Source organism: Saccostrea cucullata, unplaced genomic scaffold (assembly GCF_032062105.1).
Source record: "Saccostrea cucullata isolate Sc308-1 unplaced genomic scaffold, CSIRO_AGI_Scuc_v1 ctg10926, whole genome shotgun sequence".
Classification (NCBI taxonomy): domain Eukaryota; kingdom Metazoa; phylum Mollusca; class Bivalvia; order Ostreida; family Ostreidae; genus Saccostrea; species Saccostrea cuccullata.
In genome coordinates, this window is record NW_026926273.1 from 1 (window position 1) to 27,476 (window position 27,476).

General features: G+C 33.4%; 2 protein-coding genes across 2 annotated transcripts; both read left to right on the forward strand.

Moving 5' to 3' along the window:
* Window positions 1–13,347: 13,347 nt before the first annotated feature.
* Window positions 13,348–14,487, forward strand: LOC134271258 (protein still life, isoforms C/SIF type 2-like; the record flags this gene model as incomplete). Its single annotated transcript, XM_062753489.1, has 3 exons — window positions 13,348–13,500; window positions 13,841–14,019; window positions 14,179–14,487. Coding segments are annotated over 3 exons (525 nt in total), but the record flags the coding sequence as incomplete, so codon positions are not given.
* A 7,062-nt stretch (window positions 14,488–21,549) lies between these two features.
* Window positions 21,550–27,083, forward strand: LOC134271259 (unconventional myosin-VI-like; the record flags this gene model as incomplete). The annotated part of the gene is made up of 5 exons (XM_062753490.1): window positions 21,550–21,672; window positions 25,387–25,519; window positions 26,333–26,402; window positions 26,634–26,707; window positions 26,954–27,083. Coding segments are annotated over exons 2-5 (391 nt in total), but the record flags the coding sequence as incomplete, so codon positions are not given.
* Between the last annotated feature and the right edge of the window lie 393 nt (window positions 27,084–27,476).

Below are 27,476 nucleotides of genomic sequence, written 5' to 3' on the forward strand. Positions count from 1 at the left end.
GCAATAATCGACTATATGAAAATTTTAAATACGAGTTGCAGAACTACAGATACTAATCATTAAAATAAGAAAAGTTTCATGACGAACGTTTAAGGGACCAGAGAGAACACTCTCGGACAAAATTTGTCGCTTTTTACAGGTTTCCATGGCAACGGTAGACATATTGGAACTGAACGACCTCACTGCACAACTACAACCAGTGATCGTCCTTGAAGGAAAGTTTCAGGAAGATTGTCCCAGCCATCTCCGAGAAACAGCCTGGATAAAAAAAACATGCGTACAATATCAATATGTCGTCCCCGACTTCGTTCGGGGCGACATAATAATAAGAACTAGTGCTAATTGTAACGGGAACCGTTACAGATGTTCCCCAAACGCTCCCCAACTCCCTTCTCGTGCCATATTCCCTGTAAGTTTCATTAAAGAAGGCAAAATCTATGCATTTAAGACGAAAACAACGTTTTCCCAAAAGTATACCAAGTATTTCAAATTTAAGCAATGCAGGCGTGCGCATGTGATTGCATGAGCGTAATGACGATATCATCTTGTCTACACTATTTTACTCATTTGCACGTGCATGCACGTGCATGATGACCATACCTTCTTGTAGGAGTGCATTATGTCTGTCTATGTTCTAAATCCCATCCTGTTTAATTGAAAAACAAGGGAGTTATAGCCATTTAAAGTTTAAGCCAATCAGATTACAGCACACGTGCATGCACGTATTTTCATGACAATTATTATATATCATATTGTAGGACATCTTAAAGAATGCTTATGTTTTAAATTTCAAAGCATTTTGTAAAAAAACAACAGAAAAGGTATTGAGATTTTTGTTTCAGCCAATCAGAGCAAAGCGCACGTGCATGCACGTGCATGCATGTGAATGGTGACTATACCATCTTGTAGGAGTCCTTTATGTCTATCTATGTATTGAATCCCATGCTGTTTGGTTGAAAACCAAGGGAGTTATACTCATTTAAAGTTTCAGCCAATCAGATTGCAGCGCACGCGCATGTGCGTGATTTCATGAAAAATTTTATATATCATATTGTAGTACATCCTAATGCATGTCTATGTTATAAATTTCAAAGCATTTCATCATAAAACAAAAAAGATATTGGGATTTCTGTTTCAGCCAATCAGAGCAAAGCGCACGTGCATGCGCGTGAGTTCATGCAAATTTGACCATGTCATCTTATCTACACATCTTATATATCTTTATATAATGAGTTTCAAAACATTTTATCAAAAAATATAAAAGTTACAACCATATTAAATATATCAGTCATTTTACTCATTGCACGCGCCCGCACGTGCATGCGAATGCGCGCAAAATGACCTTCGTTCGGCACATCTACACAACATGCCTACTAACCCTAAAAAGGTTTTAACTTAGTTTGGTGAACAGTTTCTGAGAACACTTCCGGACAAAAAAGTACCGGAGAAGAAATAAGAAGAAAAAAGAATAATAATAATAATAACTAGTGCTAATTGTAACGGGAACCGTTACAGATGTTCCCCAAACGCTCCCCAACTCCCTTTTAGTGCCATATTCCTGTAAGTTTCATTAAAATAGGCAGAATCTATGCATTTAAGACTTAAACAACATTGCATGAGCGTAATGACTATATCATCTTGTCTACACTATTTTACTCATTGCACGTGCACGCACGTGCATGATGACCATACCTTCTTGTAGGAGTCCATTATGCCTGTCTATGTTCTTAATCCCATCTTGTTTGGTTGAAAAACAAGGGATTTATAGCCATTTTAAAGTTTAAGCCAATCAGATTGCAGCGCACGTACATGCGCGTGTTTTCATGACAATTATTATATATCATATTGTAGGACATCTTAAAGTATGCCTATGTTTTAAATTTCAAAGCATTTTGTCAGAAAACAGAAAAGATATTGAGATTTTTGTTTCAGCCAATCAGAGCAAAGTGCACGTGCACGCACGTGCATGCATGTAAATGCTGACCATACCATATTGTAGGAGTCCTTTATGTCTATCTATGTTCTAAATCCCATCATGTTTGGTTGGAAACCAAGGGAGTTATAGTCATTTAAAGTTTCAGCCAATCAGATTGCAGCGCACGTGCATGCACGTGATTTCACGAAAATTTTTATATATCATATTGTAGGGAATCCTAATGTATGACTATGTTATAAATTTCAAAGCATTTCATCGAAAAACAAAAAAGATATTGAGGAATTTGTTTCAGCCAATCAGAGCAAAGCGCACGTGCATGCGCGTAAGTTCATGCAAATTTGACCATGTAATCATATCTATACATCTTATATATCCTTATATAATGAGTTTCAAAACATTTCATCAAAAAATATAGAAGTTACATCCATATTAAATATATCAGTCAATTCACTCATTTCACGCGCACGCACGTGCATGCGTATGCGCGCAAAATGACCTTCGTTCCGCACACCTACACTACACACCTATTAACCCTAAAAAGGTTTTAGCTCAGTTGGGTGAACAGTTTCTGAGAACACTCGCGGACAAAAAAAGTACAGGAGAAGAAATAAGAAAAAAAATAATAATAATAATAATAACTAGTGCTAATTGTAACGGGAACCGTTACAGATGTTCCCCAAACGCTCCCCGAATCCCTTTTCGTGCCATATTCCCTGTAAGCTTTATTAAAAAAGGCAAACTCTATGCATTTAAGACTTTATCAACGTTTTCCCAGAAGTATACCAAGTATATTCAAATTTTAGCATAGCACGCGTGCGCATGTGAATGCATATGCATAATGACGATAACATCTCGTCTCCACTATTTAGAAATCTTGATATACTAAATATTGAAGCGTTTAATCCAAAAGCATTAAAAATACGATCATTAAGGTGTATTCTTAATTTTACCAATTTCACGTGCACGCACGTGCTTGCATGTGCATGATGACCATACCCTCTTGTAGGAGTCTATTATGTTTGTGTAAGGTCCAAATCCGATCCTGTTTGGTTGAAAAACAAGGGAGTTACAGCCATTTAAAGTTTAAGCCAATCAGATTGTAGCGCACGTGCATGTGCATGCATTTATGAAAATTGTTACATATCATATTGTAAGATATCTTAATGCATGCCTATGACCAAGATTTCATAGCATTTCGTCAAAAAACGAAAAAGATATTGATATTTTTGTTTTAGCCAATCAGATCAAAGCGCACGTGCACGCACGTGCATGACGACCATACCTTCTTGTAGCAGTCCATTATGTCTGTCCATGTTCTAAACCTCATCTTGTTTGGTTGAAAAACAAGGGAGTTATAGCCATTTAAAGTTAAGCCAATCAGATTGCAGTGCACGCGCATGCGCATGTTTTCATGACAATTCTTATATATCATTCTGTAGGACATCCTAAAGTATGCCTATGTTTTAAATTTCATAGCATTTTGTCAAAAAACAGAAAAGATATTGAGGTTTTTGTTTCAGCCAATCAGAGCAAAGCGCACGTGCATGCGCGTGAGTTCGTGCTAATTTGACAGTGTCATATTATTAGCACTATTAATATATCCTTATATAACGAGTTTCAAAGCATTTCATCAAAAAATGTAAAAGTTATGACTATATTTAATATATCAGACATTTCACTCATTTCACGCGCCCGCACGTGCAGGCGTATGCGCGCAAAATGACCTTCGTTCCGCACACCTACACTACACACCCATTAACCCTAAAAAGGTTTTAACTTAGTTTGGTGAACAGTTTCTGAGAACACTCGCGGACAAAAAAGTACCGGAGAACAAATAAGAAAAATAATAATAATAATAAGAAACAGAGTAAAAACAATATGTTCCCAAACTCCGTTTGGGGAACATAATAATAAGAAACAGAGTAAAAACAATATGTTCCCCAACTTCGTTTGGGGAACATAACTAGGGCTAATTGTAACGGGAACCGTTACAGATGTTCCCCAAACGCTCCCCAACTCCCTTTTGGTGCCTTACTCCCTGTAAGCTTCATTAAATAAGACGAACTCTATGCCTTTTAGACTATAACAATGTTTTCCCAAAAGTATATTCAGTATATTCAAATTTATGCATTTCACGCATGCGCATTTGAATGCATGTGCGTAATGACCTTATCATCTTGTCTACACTATTTATATACTAGAAATTACAGCGTTTTATCCAAAAGTATTAAAAATACGTTTTAATCTAGTGTATTTGTAATTTTACTCATTTCACGTGCACGCACGTGCGTGCATGTGCATGTCGACCATATCTTCTTGTAGGAGTCTGTTATGTTTGTCTATGTTTTAAATCCCATCCTGTTTGGTTGAAAAACGAGGAAGTTATAACCATTTTAAGTTTAAGCCAATCAGATTGCAGCGCACGTGTATGCGCATGTTTTCATGACAACTGTTATATATCATATTGTAGGACATCCTAATGCATGATTATGTTTAAAATTTTAAAGCATTTAGTCAAAAATTAAAAAAAGATATTGCGATTTTTTTTCATCGAATCACAGCAAAGCACACGTGCATGCACGTGCATGACGACCATACCTCCTTGTGGGAGACCATTATGTTTGTCTATGTTCTAAATCCCATACTGTTTCGTTGAAAAACAAGGGAGTTATAGCTATTTAAAGTTTAAGCCAATCAGATTGCAGCGCACGTGCATGCGCGTGTTTACATGACAATTGTTATATAACATATTGTAGTACATCCTAAAGTATGCCTACATTTTAAATTTCATAGCATTTTGTAAAAAAACAGAAAAGATATTGAGATTTCTGTTTCAGCCAATCAGAGCGAAGCGCACGTGCATGCGCGTGAGTTCGTGCTAATTTGACAGTGTCACATTATCTACACTATGAATATATCCTTATTAAATGAGTTTTAAAATATTTCATCAAAAAATGTTAAAGTTATGGCTATATAAAGTATATCCGTCATTTCACTCATTTCACGCGCCCGCACGTGCATGCGTATGCGCGCAAAATAACCTTCGTATTGCACACCTACACTACACACCTATTAACCCTAAAAAGGTTTTAGCTCAGTTGGGTGAACAGTTTCTGAGAACACTCGCGGACAAAAAAGTACCGGAGAACAAAGAAGAAAAAAAAGAATAATAATAACTAGAGCCGAGCTCGTTGCAAAGCAACGAGTAGGTCTTCCGTCCACTTTGACCGGAAGTAGCTTTCATTTTTAACAAAATGAGAAATAACGCCTAAAATGGTTTGAATCCTTTAAAGCTATGTAAATTAATGCAAAAATATGCAAATTTTTGCTTCTTCCGGTTTAACCGGAAGTGATGACGACGGACAGAAAAGTAATTTTTATGCTACCAGAGACATATGTTACCCAAAAACTTGACAAGAACAGCAAAAATACGCGTTTTTGACTACTTCCGGTTTTGCCGGAAGTGACGACGCCGGACGTATTTTGACGACACACATGGATTAAGCTTGACATTTTGAACAACTTTGCTTCTTTGACGTATCACAAATTCTCAATACTTTTTGAGATATCAATTAAAAACTTTTGGCCCCTCTAGATCCCTTATTTTAGGGATCAGCCCTTTTTTTTGAGATATCAATTGAAAGATCTCAAAATTCTTTACAACTTTTGTTCTATATGTTTTAACAAAATATTTACAAGTAAAATGATATAATAGAAAAAGTGTTAGAAATTTTGAAGCGCTCAATATGACTTTTTTCAGCCCATACCGAGCGTTAACGTGCAGTACTTCCGGTGAAAGTTAACAACACAATGCAAATCTACATATGTTGCTCTATCTTCCGGAAAAGGTTTCATCTTCCTGTGATGAGCGGTTTTCAAGAAGAGCGACGGACAAAATGACCCTTAAAAATCACAAAACTGCGAAAATCTCCGAACCGGAAGTGACGTCATCAAAATAAAAAAAGGGTATCGAGATTTTTTAATGTTTTATCAGACCTGAAAGTTTCATAAAAATCTAACGAGCCGTTTTCGAGAAATCGCGTGCACAAAATCGGTAAGAAAAAAAATAATAAGAAAAACAGTGGAAAAGAAACAAACGAATAACAAGAAGGTCTTCCGCTGAAGACGGAAGACCTTAATAACTAGTGCTAATTGTAACGGGGACCGTTACAGATCGATGTTCCCCAAACGTTCCCCATGTCCCTTTTCGTGCCTTATTCCTCTAAGACTTTTTTTTCTAAATATGCTAAGTATCTACGGACTCATTTAAGAATAAAAAGTTACAATGATATCAACTATATATAGTTTTACGTTTTGCATGCGCGCACACGTACATGTACATACATATGCAAGATGATTATTGCATGTTGGTTAAGCGATTAACATATCTTTCTATCCCACGGATCAAAGAAAAAAAAATACATATATAAAGTTACCATTTTTCAAGCATATGTCTTTTTTTAATATATCGATTCAAATCTTATTTCTCTACTTATTTTAACTTCGGGCTCAAAGTTGGTTTTATTCCTACGACAAGGCAGAGTTAAAGTCGACTAAGGGTATCACGCCAATAGCTAACCAATCAAAATGAACTTATTCAATAGTAGTTCCATACGTGGAAAAGGGATTTTTCCTTTCTGTTCAGAATTTTTTTTTATATTTCCTCTCAGGCCATTTTGACAACTCTGATACCTGTGCCTAGTAAATTTTATATACTTTGTAAATAAATATATAAAGGTTTTTGACCGGAACTATTTATTTTTTCGAATGCATAGGGGGCTACTTTCTGGGGTTTACAAGAGATGTTTAAAAAGACATTCGTGTCAGCTAATGTGACCAATATTGTTTAACACCTTCTTATTAATATTTTTTACATGAATGCAAATACCTGATTATTTTTCGAAGGAGCGTACATGTATATTGATTTTTAATATACCGAAAATCGCTATTTCTGGGGATTGCGTAATTCTAAAAAAAAAATTCAAATAAATTTCAAAGGTAAAATAAACAAAGGATGCTTGGTATTAAAATATTATTTCAAATCAGTAGAATTGAATGCTATTAACGACATCTGAATAAATAGGCTATAAAAGGCTTATATACCAACTTTGTTCATCTGCACTTTAATTTTTAACACGACAGGATTTGTAATTTTTTCCGTATAAATTAATAATTTCTATATACTTTGGAAACTCAAATAAAATATTTTAATACATTTTTCTCGAGCTCTTTTCTGCAGTTTTCCTGAAATTTTATGTGGGTCCGAGGTGTAATTTGAGTTTAACAGTGATTCTCTACGTTGCCATTAATTTGATTTGTTTGGTTGTTGCCGGGGGAGGGAGGGGGGGGGTATTTTTATTCTTGACCTATTTAACATTGGAGTTGAATCTTGTATCTTACTCAAAGAACTTAATATTGATTGTGACATTTGGATGAAAGGTCAAGGTTATTAAAAAACCATCACCTCTTTAACTTCTAACCTGCCAACCGAAATAAACTCTGAAAGGTGTTTCTAGATACATGTACATGTACTTCATGTTTCTTTTTACCCTTTGGTCAAGGACAAAGGTTAAGGTCGATTTCAAGTTCATAGGTCAAGGTGATTTTGGTAAATAGCTAATATCAACATTTTATTCAGGTTACCAGTGACCTTGACCTCAGTTTCAAGGTCAAGGGTAAAAAGATCTGCATGCTTCAGTATGTTACATGTCTTGACATTTAGAAGTTCTTAATTCTGCATGAACATCAAACACTCAAGTATACTGTCTTTTAATACATTGTGTGCGGTCGCATGTGCATGCACGTCCATGTATTTACTTTTGATAGTAGTATAATGTAGGCAATCATTATATCTATTCATATTTGAAATTTCACCCTGTATTATTGAGAACCAAGAAAGTTGTAGGCATTTAAAGTTTTAGCCAGTCAGATTGCAGCACACGTGCATGTGCGTGCGTTCATGATTATTCTTATATATCATGCTGTAGATCTTCATAATGTAAGACTATGTTCAAAATTTCAAAGGATTTTGTCAGAAAACAAAATAGATATTTAGACTTTAAGTTTCAGCCAATCGCAGCGAAGGGCACCTGCATGCGCGTGAGATCTTGCTATTTTGACCATGTCATCATGTCTATACTACTATTATATCCTTATATTATGAGTTTCAAAGCATTTCATCCAATATTTAAAAAGTTACGGCTAAATCTATTATATTGGTCATTTCACGTGTTACACGTGCGCGCACCTGCACGCACGTGCGCGCAAAATGACCTTCGTTCCGCACATCTACATAACATACCTAGTGACCCTAAAAAGGTTTCACCTAGATCGGATGAGTAGTTTACGAGAACACTCGCGGACAAAAAAGTACCGGAGAACAAAGAAAACATTCAGAAAAAGTAAAAACAATATGTTCCCAAACTTCGTTTGGGGAACATAACTAGAAACGATCTCGTTGCGAGCAACGAGTAGGTCTTCCGTCCGAATTTTCGATAAGATGAGATATGATTTTGATATGATCCTTGTTAAAACATAATGATATCATGCTTTCTCTCTTTTGATCAAATCCTTTTGATTTAGATTATATCATCAATGAGTTATAGATAAAATTCTTTTGTCCCCTCTGGGCCCTTTATTTTAGGGATCAGCTCCTTTTTCTTCATTTCAAATGATACGGCTTGTAACTTTAATAATTTTTGTTCAACAACTATTCAGAAATTTCTTTTCGTTTTTGAGCTATGCATGATAGAAATATATAGAGGCCAGCCCTTCAAGTCCTTAATGGGGCCGTTTTGCAAAAATTGAATTGTTGTATATTGTTTAAAATACGATTCTAAAGATCTCTTATTCAATACTCCTTATCAAAATATTTCTCCCTTTGGAGATAAAAAGAAGCAAAGATTTCAGCATCTTGGCTCCTTATGGCCCTTTTTTACGTAACGTATGATCATATTTTTTTAATGTTTTGTTGTAGATTGTTAAGAAAAACATTTTTGCTTTTAGAAATATATAACAGAATCTTGATAGTTAAAGAGTTATGAATTGAAACGTTATTGTCCCTCTAGGCCCTTTATTTGAGGGGTCAGACCCATTTTCTTCTTATTAAATGAAAGAACTTGTTATTCTGAACAACTTTTATTACATATCTGTTAACCAAATTTACAGGTACAAAGATATCAAAGAAAACGTGTCAAATTTTGCGAGATACTTGTGAGTCTATTTTTCGAGCCCAGGCGAGCTTCAAATATGACACAAGTGTGCATTGGAAAACATTGGTCACGTTTTGTACTTACTATAAATATTGTTTTTAAAAATATTTATTATAACTATCATTTAAGCTATGTGTTTCCGTGATGCAAAACAAAAATTAGTAGATATTGTACTTAATTTGAACATTAATTCTTTTCTATTTCTACTTTGAGAAACAACCAAAACCAATTAAAAAAAGACTTGTAAGGATACCTTGGATTATAAATGTAGTTTGACATAGAACTGCAACGAACATACGACGTGGCAATCCAAGTATTCCTACACATTTCATTGCTCCTTATGTAACTTTCGTTCAAGCAAACGCTCGGCTGCCTCTGTAAACCCCTATTGCGAAATGTCGGAATTGACAGAGACCGCCGCCATTATGGTCCCGCTTCAGACTTTTGAATGTTAATATCTCGAGTTCGAATTAAGCAATTTACAAACAAATTATATATTCAGCCTAATACTAAATGTTTCTATCAACCATACTAATATCATTTGAAAATATTGAAAAACAAAAAAGTTTTAAAAATTCGACTTTTTTTTTGCATGCCGCTACGACAGGAAGTAGAGACGACGTAGAAAAGATCGCGTCCTGGATAGTACTTATCACGATCTATAATCCCTGAAAGTTTCACAGTCATATCTTTTTCCGTTCTTGAGATTATCCGCGAACAAAATGTCATTTTAAAATCAGAAAACTGTCCGTAACTTGGCACCAGAAAGGAATTTCCAAAAAATTTCTCGGATCAAATAACTTCAGATAGCAACACATTGTTCCTGCAAATTTCATGAAAATCCATCCAGTAGTCTTCGCATGTGAGTTAAGGCTACATATGGAAATTTCTATACAAAATATCTAATAAATTCCATAATTGCTCTACCTACCGCACAGAAAATGCTAAGACTTGTTTTCTAATAAATTCTTAATACCCACGACATGCAATAGCCAGTACACATTATGACGTCATATTATGACGTCATCGACCTGTACTACACAAGTTTATAAGAAACATCAACAAAATCGCTTCGGCGCAAGGGCATACCTTACTTTATTTTACAGAAACAAGGTATCAAAAGACGCAGGATATTCCAAGGATTTAGGTTATTGCTGCACAAATGTCGGCAATGCAATTGGTTACTTACTATTCGTGCAGTTTTAAGTTTTAACAAGATAAAAATTCACTGTCCAGGGTAAGTTTCCTAAAATTTTTATCAATTGAGAAAGTGCATAGGATTTGTGCAGCAATTTTATTAATTCTAAGATTATTCTCCTTAATATTATACATTGTTTATTTTAAATTAGATAGGATAGGCCCTTGCGCCGACGTGATTTTGTTGATATGATTTAATACCTTGAATGGGAGAGAACAATGACTTCATAATATGACGTCATAATGTGCACTTGCATAAATAAACCGTGGGTACTGAGTATGTATCAGAAAATCAATTTGAACCTTCTCTGTACATAAAATATACAAATTATGAATTTTCATTCGCTTATTTGCATAAAAATATCAATATTTAGCCTTAACTCACTTGCGTTTGAGAAATCGCGTACACAAAATTAGATGGTCAGAAAAATAACAATAAAAACGAGCTCAGACAAGCTTCAACGCTTTATGCGCTGGAAAGATATAAACTCAAAAAAGCAATTCAGCAATCCTTCCTCTACTTTCACTGTAAATCTCAAGTCAATATCTTCATTTGTTTTTAAGTGATTGCCCGGACAAGCTGACCCTCTTAAAATCAGAAAATCGTCCATATCTCACGACCGGAAGTGACGACGTACATACAAAAAATTTCCAATAAGGTTCAGACCAATATCTATCAGATCTGAAAGTTTCGTGAAAATCGGCTGAGCCGTTTCCGAGAATTCGCTTGCACAAAAATCGGTAAGAAAAAAAATAATAATAATAATAGGGAAAAAGAAACCGAACGAAAACAATAAGGTCTTCCGTTGGAAACGGAAGACCTTAATAATAATAATAATAATAACTAGTGCTAATTGTAACGGGAACCGTTACAGATGTTCCCCAAACACTCCCCAACTCCCTTCTTGTGCCATATTCCCTGTAATTTTAATTAAAGAAGGCAAAATCTATGCATTTAAGACGTAAACAACGTTTTCCCAAAAGTATACCAAGTATTTCAAATTTAAGCAATGCAGGCGTGCGCATGTGATTGCATGAGCGTAATGACGATATCATCTTGTCTACATTATTTTACTCATATGCACGTGCACGCACGTGCATGATGACCATACCTTCTTGTAGGAGTCCATTATGTTTGTCTATGTTCTTAATCCCATCCTGTTTGGTTGAAAAACAAGGGAGTTATAGCCATTTAAAGTTTAAGCCAATCAGATTGCAGCGCACGTGCATGCGCGTGTTTTCATGACAATTATTGTATATCTTATTGTAGGACATCTTAAAGTATGCCTATGTTTTAAATTTCAAAGCATTTTGTGAAAAAAAAACAGAAAAAATATAGAGATTTTTGTTTCAGCCAATCAGAGCAAAGCGCACGTGCACGCACGTGCATGCATGTGAATGGTGACCATACCATCTTGTAGGAGTCCTTTATGTCTATCTATGTTCTAAATCCCATGCTGTTTGGTTGAAAACCAACGGAGTTATAGTCATTTGAAGTTTCAGCCAATCAGATTGCAGCGCACGTGCATGCGCGTGATTTCATGAAAAATTCTATATATCATATTGTAGTACATCCTAATACATGTTTATGTTATAAATTTCAAAGCATTTCATCATAAAACAAAAAAGATATTAAGATTTCAGTTTCAGCCAATCAGAGCAAAGCGCACGTGCATGCGCGTGAGTTCATGCAAATTTGACCATGTCATCTTATCTACACAACTTATATATCTTTATATAATGAGTTTCAAAACATTTTATCAAAAAATATAAAAGTTACAACCATATTAAATATATCAGTCATTTTACTCACTGCACGCGCCCGCACGTGCATGCGAATGCGCGCAAAATGACCTTCGTTCGGCACATCTACACAACATGCCTACTAACCCTAAAAAGGTTTTAACTTAGTTTGGTGAACAGTTTCTGAGAACACTTCCGGACAAAAAAAGTACCGGAGAAGAAATAAGAAGAAAAAAGAATAATAATAATAATAATAATAATAATAATAATAATAATAATAAGAAGAAGAAACAGAGTAAAAACAATATGTTCCCCAACTTCGTTTGGGGAACATAATAATAATAATAAGAAACAGAGTAAAAACAATATGTTCCCCAACTTCGTTTGGGGAACATAATTATCAACAATGATCAGTCATTATTATTTTAAGTATATACACGAAAAAGTGTCAGGTTTCGATAATTTAGGCTGCATTTAAGTGTAACATGCACATATAATTACTGCTGATATTCTAAGAACACAACAATATAATATAAATTGAATGTCTTAAGAACACAACTATATAACCAGGTTTGACAATGTCACGTGCAACGAACATAACAATATAACATGGTTTGACAATGTCATGTGCAAAGAAACACAACACTATTCTGTATCGACAAAGCAATGCACGAACGAGACACTGGTACATGCATCGACAATACAAAATCGCAAGAACACAACAATATAACGAAAATCAACAATATTATGTTATAAGTACAAACAGTGATACATGTCCATGTATTGAAAATGCTAAGCATTAAGTAAATTACAATTTCAACGTATCGACAAAGCTAGGTCGTATGTTTTCTCCAGTTTGCAGTTATCAGTCGTAAATAAAGTACACAACAATACTAAAATAAGTAAAACAATGTAATGTCATAAGTACATAACAATTTTACAAGTACTGACAAGATCTCGCATCTTACTCATGTGAAAGAAGTATGAACTGTGCAGAAACGTTTTCTGATTTGGAAGAGCGCATGCACACTTTCATAAACTTTCACAAAGTCAGCAGGCCTATTAAATTAAACTCTGTATGTTTTCCTGGACCATTCTTTAATTAAGGTAACATTTTCTTCTATGATTTGATTTACTTTTCTGCTGAAAAAAATCTTCTATTTGAAACTTTCGCTAAAAGCAAAACATATACCATGCCTTAGCTAATCCTTCGTTAAGGGTTATCGTAACTGTGTCGTAACTGTGAGGTACTTTTTTCAGAAAATACAACTGAATGTGGGAGACCTCTGTACTTATGGAGTAGTGAGTTGGTGTAATATCGGCGATATCATCGGCAGGAAATCTCAGGCTTGCCACGTTATCACCTCCGTGTTTGTATTCCGCTCAGGGCTGGTTATTATCTGCAGAAAAAAGGTAAGGAAGTCAATTTTAATGAAAGCAATAAAATCATCTTCATTAATTCAAAAAAATCATCTTGTAAAGACAGATTAAATAAACAAGTGCTCAATTTGAAATTTTATTTCCTTAAATGTAAAAAAAATATCCCAATTTTTATTGGTCATAAAGGTCATAAAACAATTGAAATAGGAGGGGGGGGGGGGGACTAAGACCTCCAAAACATCAGAGATGTGATCAGGTGCCGTGAGGGAATGATCATGCTAACATGTCTTAACGAACTAAATGTAAAGTACTCAGTAAGTTAAATATATACGAATTAAAACCAATATAAAAAATCATTAAATAATTATTGTAGAAAACTGAGGAGGGGAAGGTTGACTGTCCCTGCTCGTCAGAAATATTCCGCACCGTCATTCCCGTCCAAGACATGGTTCTTGATGTCGTCACAGGAAAATCCGGGGCTCTGTACCAATGGAACATTACACAGTCACCTATAGACAATCTGCCACATCGGACTTACAAATTTTGCAGCAGGTCCGGTTTCTCCCATTTAACTTTCTAAAAAAAATTTTTTTTTTGAAATATTTAATCGTGTACCTTGGAGAAATGGTTTCAATCATTTATTTTTTTCATACTTCATCTCTTTTCAATGTGAGTACTAGTAAGGATACATAACTTATTTTTTTTAAACAGTTCAGCAGAGGAAAAGTCCAGATTTGTCACCGCCATTCGTGGGACTACACGACCTCCAGTAAAACACCTGAACACGCCTATCTCAGAAAATCATACCAAACACTTTTCACCAAAGCTGGAATGTATAACACGGAAACTCAGGACTATCCGGAATAAAAACCCACGAGGAGGTTCGGAAGTCCACTCGGATTGAAGAAAAATTCCGAAGACTGACGATATGTTCAAAATTACTCTGTGATTCAATACTTCGCAATAGCTTTTGTTGATTTTCCTTATTTTTTTTTTAATTTATATTTGCATAATTTACCAGAATAGTTTGTTTAAAACAAATTTTACTTCTTTTTTGTAAATGAATTATTTGTCATAGTTGGAAGCATAACTGTCATTTTTTTTTAATTTAAGATTTTATATAAATGTCTGATACTGGGAATCAGTTTTTATTCACGTGCAAAAAATATTTCAACTTTTGTGATTTTTTATTCTCAATTACTTATCGCCTCGAACCAATTATTTAATTGGTTTTTCATTTGTTTATCGCCAAAATATTTGCAAAATAGTGGCTTTATTTCAAATAAAGAAGAAGTGAATAAAAATCGTCACAAATAATTGTTTGTTTACAGTGAAAGTAAGAGTCACCACCAAGTTTTATAGTTAACTTATACAAAGTCAATGAAATCATGATATTTTGAGGAATATTATTTTAATTAGAGAATGTTTGTAAAAGTTAATATAACAAATTTGTTTAATTATTCTATTAAATACTCCAAAATAAATTGGTATGTGTTCACTACTGTATTTGTTTGCATACATTTATATAAAAATGGTTACCATTAGTTGTGCAAGGGTGTCCTCTACCTACCGGTATTCCGTTTTTGAAGAATCCTAATTCTTCCCTTTACCACTTGCAAATAACAATAGATGTTTTGATGGTTAACTTGTTTTCATAGCAATAAGACCAACTATATATCTCTTTTTAGATTTTACTATACATTTTAAGACAGAAAATAAAAAGATGTATGTAAAAATATAAATTTCATTTCAATATATGCATTTTAGCATTAAAAATGGTCCTTCCAAAAAAAAAAACTTGTCCATTTCTTTGTTTTTGGAGCTTATAATGATGAGATTTATTAAAAAGGCAAAATTTAGAGAAAAAATAGATTCACTGAAAAAAATTTAAGGGCATATGCAATGTGATATTCAAATAAATAAATAACGTATATAATTAATTTATGTGCTTCAATTTCTTTGAAATATTTGTACAAGTCTAACCTTTCTTTGGAATATTAGAAAAAAAGTCAGATTTATTATTTAAAAGAGCCAATCTACATGTACAAGTCCCCTATTCTGCCTGGTTTAATTAATCACTATTTTTACAGAAATTATATGTGTTTACATTTAATAATTTGTTTCCCATCTATTCCCATGTCAATTTACCTGTCCCTACCCGAACATTAAAAAGTGGTCTAACCAGACTGAGTAAAAATATATAGAGTAGAATACGACAGACATATTGGAATACGAACACATGTAGCTCATAGCCAAAAAGTTGTAATTGTGAAATGATTAGAAGTTATTGTTTACTTCTAAAAGTATTAAATGTAGCATTTTTTCATTCTTTGACTCTACAAACATACACTTTAAGACTATGTATACATGTCCTTCATGTGCTTGTATCTTAGCAATACATATTGCAAGGTTCCATGCAGGGGACGCTTCTAGTAGGCCCCTGATCCCACCAATGATTTTTTAAGGACCCATACTGTTTGCCCTGTCCACAATTTTTTATTAATTTAAACATTTCAGTACTACAGCAATAGACACAAAATGCTGAAATGCCCTGAGATTTTTTTTTTCTTGAAAAGTGACTAGTACTTGCACGTACATCTTTTTTTCTCTCTTTTCTTACTATTCTTTAATATTTAAATGGTCTATGCAAACAATTTTCTTCCTACGCCTGTTGTATAGTGTATAAATGCTTTTCTGAAAATGCCAATTACAAATACACACATAAATGGTAGATATTTTGAGACCATGTTTCAGGATGTTGCAATTGCCAAATGTAGTAATTTTGTCTCTTAAAGAAGACCTGTTTTATATATATTCTTAGGATTCAGAACCAAAGAGGTCTCCTGCTATGACCTTCAAATCGACACAGATAAATCGATCTGACACGTTTTAGCACTTAACGATATTCAGTTGAAATGATACGTCTCAAAGAACTATGAATGAGTTTATATTTCACTCTTGTTTTCTAGAGAAAGAGATACTGGTGGCAATCTTACAACTTTTTTGATATGGGATTGTGTTTTCAGTTTTTAAAAACTGTTTTGAGCGTGTGTCCTCAAGACTAAAAGAAATCAAACAGTTCGAGAAATTCGGAGAACTATATATGGTATAGTGTACATGTATACTTTAATGTAAATTACAAACCTATCAGTTTATGTTTATTCCCGTCATTTTAAAGAATAACCCCCCACCCGGCTGTAAAAAAAGCACATACTTTCTCATCATCGACTTTTAATAAATCGATTTCCAAGCTACACTGTAGGACCATGATTAATTGTTGTAATGTTACATAATATATTTAGAAATGTTTATAGAAAGGTATGACACGTATAAAATATTTTTAAAAACCTGTCATTTAATATTGATGAAAGTATTTTGAATATTATGAATTACAATAAAATAACGCAAAATTACAATCAACAGAGGATATCAATTACTTGGTACAGCGGTTTACCCATTGGTTAAATATGTCATGTGACAAGCAAATTAAATTGAATTCACTTATGGTGACAAAGCCTCGCATGTTATCGCCGGAAGTGATGGAAGTATTTTCTTAAAGATATGTATGATTTATTTTTAAAAGTCAAAGACGAGGAAGTTTTTTTTTACAGCCGGGAGGGGGGTTATTCTTTTAAATGACGGGAATAGACATAAACCGATAGGTTTGTAATTTATATTAAAGTATACATGTACCATATATAGTTTTGTGAATTTCTTGAACTGTTTTTTTTTAATTACGACGCACATTTAGGAGAGTGTGGCTAAGATATTCAGGAACTAAATTGTTTTAAATTATCAATACACTGCATAAATTGTACATGCATTGTTGTTTGTAAATATACTAGTAGTTTTTATTCTGGAAATCGTGTTCGATCTGTTTTCCATATCCAGTTTCCCTCATCCCAGCTTTTCCCACTTTGTTATTTTTCAAGCGGCATCAGCAAGATTTTTTTTAATTTGTCTCTGGTAAAATAAAATGTCAGTATCGTTTCCCCTCAGAACCTAATCAAACAAGCAAATTCAAGGAATTGTGGTCCCCCGCTTTCGGTGTCATTGTGGGTGAGATGTCATTTTTTATGATGTATTGTGTGTAATATGAACACCTATCCTATGTCATTTATTTAGAAATCATCACTGAACTCAAGGTCAATGTCAAAGGGTTAAAGTTCTTGGTATCCAATGTAAAGTTTTCTCATAAGGATTACATATTTGAAGTATGAAAGTCCTAGTCCTTACCATTCAAAAGTTATAGTCAAGATTTAAGTTTTTTATTAGTACAAAAATGTCCAAGGTCAAGGTCAAAAGGTCAAGGTTGTTGGTATCAAATGAAAGGTCTTGCCAAAAAGAATGCATATGTGAAATATGAAAGTCCCAGTATCTACTGTTCCAAAGTTGTGGCCAAGGTCAAAGTTTTTGAAAAGTAGGTCAAACTCTAAGGTCAAGGTCAAAGGATCAAAGTTCTTGTTATTTAATGAAAGGTCTTCTCACAAGGATTACATTTGTGAAGTATGAAAGCCCTAGCCCCTACCATTCAAAAATTTTGATCAAGGTTAAAATTTTTTCGTAAGTACACAAATCTCCAAGGTCAAGGTCAAAAGGTCAAAATTGTTGATATCCAATGAAAGGTCTTGCCACAAAGAATACATATGTAAAATGTGAAAGTCCTAGTATCCACCGTTCAAAAGTTATAACCAAGGTTATTGTTTTTAAAAAGTAGGTCAAACTCCAAGGTCAAGGTCAAATGATCAAAGTTCTTGGTATTTAATGAAAGGTCTTCTTACAAGGATTATGTATGTGAAGTATGAAAGCCCTAGTCCCTACCATTCAAAAGTTTTGGTTAAAGTTAAAGTTTTTTTTCATAAGTACATAAATCTCCAAGGTCAGGGTCAAAAGGTCAAAGTTGTTGGTATCCAATAAAAGGTCTTGCTACAAACAATACATATATGAAATATAAAAGTCCTAGTTCCTACCATTCAAAAGGTATGACCAAAGTAAAAGTTTGGAATTTTTGTGTAAAAGTGGGTCAAACTCCAAGGTCAAGGTCAAAAGGTCAAATTTAGTGGCACCGAAAGAAAGGTTTTGTCACAAGGAATACACATGTGAAATATGAAAGTCATAGCTCCACTAAATCAAAAGTTATGGGCAAGGTTAAAGTTTTTGTGACGGACGGACAGACTGACAGACAGACAGACAGACGGACGGACAGACGGACAGACGAATGAGATTTAATGTCCCCTCGCTTTCGCGAAAGCGGGGGACAATGAAGCACAATGAGATAACAAACAGTGTATTCAAGCTCAAACTCAAACTCCATTCAAACAATACATATCCTGAGCAAAGAAAACACGGACCTTTTAACATCAAAAAGGGAATCTGGTGTCATGGAGGAGTGAGCATCCCCTGTCTACCGGGTACATGTAGGCCTAATGAACTTAAAAAAAACTAAATATGTACAAATATTGCATATTCCCTTCGCAATCACAAATTCAAGGAAACAAAATTCTAATTCTAACTGAACAAAAAGCCTGTGCAATGTTATATGAATGAAAAGAGTTTTCCGGTTTACTAAAAAAAAAAAAATGATAATAAACTGAGATATTATTTAGAAACCAATCCAGGTTTTTCCACTTTGTTATTTTTTAAGGGACCCTCAACAATCATTTTATGATTTTTTTTAAAAAACAAAAAATGTTTTTGGTTAAAAAAAAATGAATGATTAATTTGCTTAGGAAAGAAAATGCTAGCACCGTTTCCCCTGAGAACCGCATCTGATCGTCTTCTCCCTTAATTTCTGATGCTAAATGACTTATGCGACTTGTCATCCACTGTAATTGTATACTAAGATTATATAGGCTGCAAAGCAAAACAGGTAGGGGTTATGTTGACGAATATCAATAGAATCATAATTATAGGAGAACTTTGGGGGGAAATTATAGCTCTGCATTACACAGCTTTGTGAAAGAGGTGACAAAATGAATTATTTGACAGGTGACAAAGAGGAAGGTTTTTTTTTTTTAAATTTACAGTCAGAACTTAAAAAAAAAAAATACTGGAAGTAAACTAGTTCTGAAAACTATAGGATAACTGGTACATGTAATATTAATAATGAGAAAGCTATTACGTACATGTTTTTGTACCCAAATTAGAAAAATATCATGAATCATGAATCTGGGATACCAGTGAATGTAAAATTGGCTCAGTTTAATTAAAGAAAAATCATAATTCATGATCATTTATTTTGTCTATTTCCTTCATTTTACATTGTTATCATTTGTATTCTTTTATTTATTTATTTTTTCATTTTTATTTAAGAAATAAGGTATCATTTTTTAAACATCTATCGGGATATAAATACGGGTTGGTCACGAGATTAAATTCCATAAAGCCCAAAGGGCTTTATGATGAATTTAATCTCGTACCAACCCGTATTTATAGCCCGATAGATGTTTTAAAATGATACCTTATTACTTATATTTACATTTGTGACTTATTCATACTTTATATTTGCCGTGACTTTTAACGTGTGAAATGCGTTATTTTTCAAACCCAACGGCATGTATGTAATCCTCTGAACGCGCGTCGACCCTTTATGACGTCACTGAGAAATTACGTCAAACGATTATCCATACGCACATCTATGACCTCTTGACCCCGTACCTGTATTTATACAGTTATAGATACACATTGCTTTCAGTAGTGTTATATAAAGGAAAACATTTGCAAATGTAAATATTTTTAAATAAACGTATGTCTTTTTCTTTTTAAAGTAAGTGGTACCATACCAGACATAAATATTGTTTCAGATCTGAATTAAGATGGCAGCACAATGAAAAAAAATGATGGGAAAGACTTTGAAAAGCAAAAATCCTATTTCGTGCGGGAAGGGGGGGGGGCGAGTATACGTATATGGGTATATATAAAACCTTCTTTTACAACTAAATTTTATAAAATTTGTTTACAAGTTAGTCTTTTAAATCTTACGAATCAGTACGAATGTACAATTAAAAAAAAAAAATAATCCATACATTCAAAATCTTCAAAAAAGTCGATTAAAGAATTTAAGGAGATAATTTTTTAAAATAATAAATGGTTAAGTCAGGGGCGTAGCAACAGGGGGGGGGGGGCACTTTTTTTTTACCAACCTTACTTATACTAGGAAATGTTAATTGAACGCCTGGTTGCCCCCCCCCCCAACTTTTAGTGATGCACCGAAAATGTAGCATTAGAATTGGTACTTAGAGTAGTAGACACTGAGAAAAAGTTTACGTCCCCCCCCCCCCCCCCCCCCCCCCCCGAAAAAGGATTTTCGACTTTTGGCAATTTTTTTCTGTTTTTTTTTTTTTTTTTTTTTTGCTTGTCAACATTTTCAGATAAGTAAAAAAAATTCTGGCTGCCCCCCCCCCCCCCCCCCACACACACACACACTTTCAAAAACGATGCTACGCGCCTGTAAGTTCATAAACTTTATAATAATACACATTGGAAGAGTTTAGATACATATCACGGATCCAGGGACTTTTCTTGTGTGTGTGTGTGTGTGGGGGGGGGGGGGGGTCAACCCAGAAATTTCTTCACATGGAAAAGAATAATAAATTCGTTCCCCAAATTTGAAAACCCTCTTTCAAGGAGGGGACCGCTTTTTCATGACGACTCTGTAAATTCTAGGGGGTGTAGGTGGACCCCGACCCCCTCTAGATCTGCGCTTCACAGTGTAAATTTGATGCCAGGTATTCAAAGATACTTATCAGTCCTATGTGGGAGCTTGGCAAGAACAAATATTCTGAATATATGTAAAAAAAAAAATAATAATAATAAATAAATAAATAAATAAATAAATAAATAAATAAATAAATAAATAAATAAATAAATAAATAAATAAATAAATATGATATGACCAGAAATAAGTTTAACACTAAAAATTAAACCTAATGTATTTTGTAAAAAAAAAAAAATAGAGAGAACTCATTGCAATATTAACTGTTATATGAAATTCATCTCAATAATAAATGCTATTCATCTCAATCATAAGTATTTCCCCGTAATTTCCGTTTATTAGCTTTACCCATACCTGTTCAAGTCATTCGGTGCGCAACTGACTACGCAAGTCTATTTATAGAATGTCAATTCACCGGTACCTGTAACCGGAAGTCACACCTGAGGTTGGCGTAGACCTTTGAGACGACGAAATACCGTCCCTCAGGACAGGTGAGTGATTGTTTTTATGTATTGTCAGGTAGTTTTCCAAAGTAAGTCAGTTTCTTTTCAGGAATTACTCGCAGTCTCTCCGTTTGAGCGGGAACTCTGTTTTCCCATCAGACCTTGTTGATTTTTCGTTGAAGTGCATAACTGGATCCACCTATTTTTTGAAGCTTTTTTTTCTTCAGTCGCGATAAGCGGTTATACCCGCAGGGTATATGATTTGACATGTAATGATTGCAGATTAAATCATTTTATTGTGTTTTAAATGTTACGTAACAGGGGCTGGGATTTGATAATATGGACATTCCAATCCGTTGTTTCATGTTTGATAGTTGGGGCGGATCACCGTCCTTCGTATCTTATCTGGAAACTTTCAATCTTCAGGGTTAATGAGGGAGAAAATTTGCTGCCAGGTAATCTAATGTGCAGGCTGGCATGCAATGGGCTAATCGACAGCTAGTGCCGTCAAATACACATTAACATGATTAAAAAATTAAATAAACTGAAGAAGTTGACCAGTGCATAAATAACATTGTCAATATGTTGGTTATACACTTGTTTATAATTTCACGTTTTATTAAAGATCTGAATAAATCATGCATTAATTAATTGCATTGATGTTTGAAGAAGTATACAACTATACATGCATGTAAAAATTTTGTATTCTTCATGTATGGTATAATGATAAATATTAATTATGTTTGTCAAATTTCTGTCATGACTGGTATAGATCAGAGAAAAAAATTAAAGGGAATGAAAATTGTCATGCACCAGCCCCCCCCCCCCCCTATAAAGGGGGAAGCTTCATCTTTCCAAAATTATGATAAATGTCATGATTGTATTTTATTATACAAGAACTAAAGGCACTAAATTCAGGTCATAGCTGCATGTCTTTGATAGCATAGAGAAGAATGATGAGCCACTAATATATCATGACATATTGTGCACTACTGTACATTGTATTTAAGAGAAGTAAATTCTAAATCAATAGGAAAGAAATATTAGCTTTCAGCTTTGCTTTCAAAAACTCAGGTAGATATTGATATTTGTTTCCATGGCAACAGCTAGGAGAGACAGGTGTGTAATATTGCTGACTATAGATAATTCTGTCTGTATGTACCCACACCACTTTACTGCATCAATGATTTATGTGTATGTACTATCAGTTACTGAAGATTTATAGAGCAGGTTATTTCCTGTGAAAGATTTTAAAGAAGAAATCTATCGATAAATGTTATCTATATGTGACTATAGTAGAATGTAGATTATACATGTACTTATATTTTTTGTAAAATTTGTTATAATATTTTAGGGTGAAACTATGCATGCACAGACTTTACGAGATTTTCAATGATTTAAATAATTTTAACCTTCAGTAACTGTTTATTTTCTTCTACATTCAAAATGTTCTACATTTTCTCTAACGAGACTCTACCTGAAACAGCAAATATTCATTATAATATTAAGTGTACATGTAAATATAGGCCCAACACGTTCACAAAGAATGTACAGAATTTTGGTAAAAAGATTTATTTTATAAATATGATGAATATTTGCTACTGCAGTTATGTACATACATGTAATACAAAAGATCAAGAGAAAGAGGAGAAATTATTAATTCATTGGGTGACAAATCTACTAATTATGCTGCTACATTGTAACAGTACAGATTTATTGTATTGATTTAAGTGTAGGGCAGTAGGTGACAATACTATGTGGCTATTGTAATAGGATTACTTTAATTGAATAATGCTGTCTGACAGTCAATGTATGTTTTCTGAAAACATCTGTATATATACATGATATAAATGGACTGGCCGCCATCATAGGCTTGTATGGAATAGTTTGTTTTTCATTTTTCTGCCACAATTGAAAGACCATTCATATGCCAAATATACTTCATCTGTGGTATTGGTTAATTGTTTCCCTTTGATATTAAAAAAAAATCTTGCTTGAGAGAGGGTCTTGGTATTTACAAGCAGCATGCATTCCCATTCATCTGTAAATAATTTAATGTTCAAAATATTACCTTCATTAAATTAAAAACATAATTAATTTCAAACATTGCTCCCCCCTTTTTTCTATATCTTCATGAAAATTATCATATTTCTTCTGCCAGTAAAAGTTAATCTGATTTTAATAATTGTAACCAACTTTAATTCATGTGCAAGATATATCTTCGAGTTTTGCGACAAACTTACTGTCACAAATGTAAATCGTTGCGATTGAGTCATTTATTTTGCTTTGTATTTATAGAATCACGTTTCCTCAGTAGAGAAAATTAATCGTTGCAGATTGATTTCAAACTGACAAAAAATCATGTATAAAAGATATGACATTAAGTATAGTTGGTTTACCGAAATTGTTTATTGCAGTTAACATATGATGAAACATGTATATACAACATGTACAACTGAATTAAATGGTTTTTTGGTTTATTGATAGAAAACCTCATCTATATTTCATATATAGCAAATATGGTTACAATGGCTTTCATTAGTAATCATTTATGAATAATTAAAGTCATTCTGTAGTTAACACTTAACTTCCAATAGAAAGGCATGTTATTGTTTTTACAGTAATAAAATAGGTGTAAATTTTATAAACATGGGACTGGTGCACTTGTACTTCTCACTTCTCAATCTTGTTATCTGTCAAAATTACATCAAATCAAACATCAGAAAAATGAGTAAAAATCTCTATGAAGGACATAAAGTTGTCTGTTTTAGTATCTTAAAAAGAAGAATTTTCTTGTGGGCAGGTGTGAATTAATTAAATGCATCAGGCAGATACATTAAATAATGCACTGTGCACTTTATAGTATTCACACTTATTAACTCTATGGACTGTACCTGCTTGTAAAACAACACACTGTATAAACTTAAAACAAGGAAAAAGCCAGGATGAAGCTGTGTATTCTTGTGTATCCTGGCTTCCAACATTTAATTGATTAATGAATTTAATTATTGTGGAGCCTCAGCTATGTTATCATCTAATGTTTGGTTTAATTTTCCTCCAGTCTAGATATTATCAAAGGGAGATAATTAGCAGACTTGATATTTTCTTTATTCTTTCTCTTGATATTTTGCCATTTGATAGAAGTTGGTGTCTTTTATCTTGATTTCAGTTGTGAATAATGTCCAAAATTCAACAATTTGTTTTAATTTCACACACATGTAAATGCTGAAACAAAAACTTAATTATGTTGATAAACAAACATCATGGCCTTTGTTTTAGATCTAAGGCCTCACACTCTGACATACTAGCAGTCTTCAATCAAATTCAATGTCTAATTAATTAAGTTTTTTTACCAATATGGTAACCCAGTGTTTTTTTTCAATTTATTTGTGACTGTACTTCTGTATGTTTTATAGAATGGTGTTTAAATTGGTTGATTAATAATAAATTTGTTCCACAAATTTTTCTTGAAAGCTCTCATTTCAGAAAATTTTAGATTCAGTCTCATTTGTGCAGAGATGTAGGTTATATAAATTATAAATTTCCTATGGCAACGCCACTACTTTCCTCTGCAAATAATTTTTATCTGGCATGTTATTCAGTACACAAACCTGTAGTATTTTTGGATACAAACAGAGCTAGATCCACATAATTTAGAATTACCAGGAAGTTGGTACAATTTTTTGCCTTTATTACACTTCACTTTTTGCCTTGATTGATTGTTGTGAACAATAAGTCTGATGAGTGATTTTTATTTTCCAGATCTCGATAGCTGACCATGGACGGGGGTAAGAAGGTCTGGGTGCCCCACCCGACTGAGGGGTTCAAACTGGGGCGTATCGTGGACATCGGGAGCGACAGTATTGCCATAGAACCATTCGACGCTCCCGGCACTGTAAGTTACTAAGTTACAATCAGTAACATTACACTCATCAAAATCCTTCATTATGTAGTGTTGGCTTAATGCACTGTAAGTCAAACTTCAAATTGCAGGATAATTTTGTACATTTATCAAAAAATGTCATTCAAATGTTTTGTCTTTGTAAATTAGTTTGTTTCACAGGACAATTTTGTACATTCATAAATATCCTTCATTATATTGTGATGTCTTAATGCATAGTTTCATAAAAATGATATTTCTCTCAAGCTCTGATTAGATGGTTTTATAAAAAATATAAAGTTTTGAATTGTATTTGTGTAATTGTATGAAAGTAATAATTTTATGCTAAATAATTGATTTCCAAATAATTAGAAAAAAAGAACTTACCTTTAACAATTTTTTAAGTCATTTGTATAGTCATCTTTATTTAGTGGTAGTAACATCAAGTCAACAGTATAATTAAAAAGTAATTCAGCATTGAAAGATGATTGAAATGACAATTTCTACTGGAGTCCCAATAAAATAAATCCTTTATTTTAATGTCTTGCCCCAGGGACGGGAAATAGGAACCTAGTAATTATCTCCCTTTATTCTCCCTTTATTCAGAGTCTCTTGAAAGTTTTTGTAAAGATGCTTGGTTTATCCAATCTGCTCCTTTTCTTATTCTGTTAGTTTTATTTTCAAGCAGACCCTGTCACTCATCAGTTTGAAATGTAAGATGATTCTATGACTTACAGAATGCATTGTTTGTTTGTATGTTTGCATGTATATAATCAGTGCTATATTTGACAATTTATGATCTACTTAGAATGTGTTGATTTTTTGTAGACAATCAATGCTATTTACGATCGGACGTTTCCTGCGGAGGAATATGATAACAAAGATGTGGATGACAACTGTAAGTTCTTATTGTTTTAAAGAAGATAGGTGTGAATTAAAATTGAAATTTAGACTTAATTTAATTAATATCACCTTGTAAGCCACACTACCAGCTCAGCTTAAGACAAGATTTTATAGATTTCACAGAGTACTACATATACTTTTAATATGATCAATTATATTCCTGTACCATAACTTTTAATGTTATTTGATATACTGTAAATGTTCTACGTCAAGTCTTGTTTTGTAGGTGCTCTTATGTACCTGAATGAAGCCACTCTCCTGAACAACTTGAGAATTCGATACATGAAAAACCAGATCTATGTAAGTCACTGAGATATATTTCTTGTCAAATAAAGCTCCATGTGAAAAAAAAGATTATTATCCTATCATATTCATCATGCAGTGAAGTTTGTTGTTTATTTTTAATTTAGAAAAAAGTTTTATAAGCAAATCGATCATGATCCCTCCTCCCTCGGCAAGGTTTTGAAGTTTTACAAACAATTCTGATTTGTTTATATTTGCACCTGAATGCCATCCTATTGTTTGATTACTGATCATTACTTACAGACATACACTGCCAACATCCTGATCGCCATTAACCCGTACTATGAGATTCCTGACTTGTATACCTCGGCCACCATCAAAAAGTACAAAGGGAAGTCACTGGGGACTCTCCCTCCTCACGTTTACGCTATAGGTATGTGTACACAGTCCTCTGAGAACTCTTTTCTGTTACAAACAAATTTTACTATATTTATTTCAAGTGTAAAGAATTCTGTTCACCACTCATTTGTGCCATCTATTTTAATTGTATTTGGATTATTTGATGCATTATTAAATTATTTTTTAAAAAAAAATAGTGCACAGGATGTGTTTGAGGCAATAGTAATTTTTAGTTTTCGATTCTTGATGCAGAAAAGAATCATTGAGTTCACTATTGTATTCAAACTAGTGGAAGGATTCTAGTCAACAAAAAGTTATTGATAAGAGTTATCTTTCTTGGAACACATTGCATTTTCATTGACATTTAAATCAAGAATAAATTCTGATTTTTTAAATATTAATCATGATTTTCTTTTCTTTTTTGTTT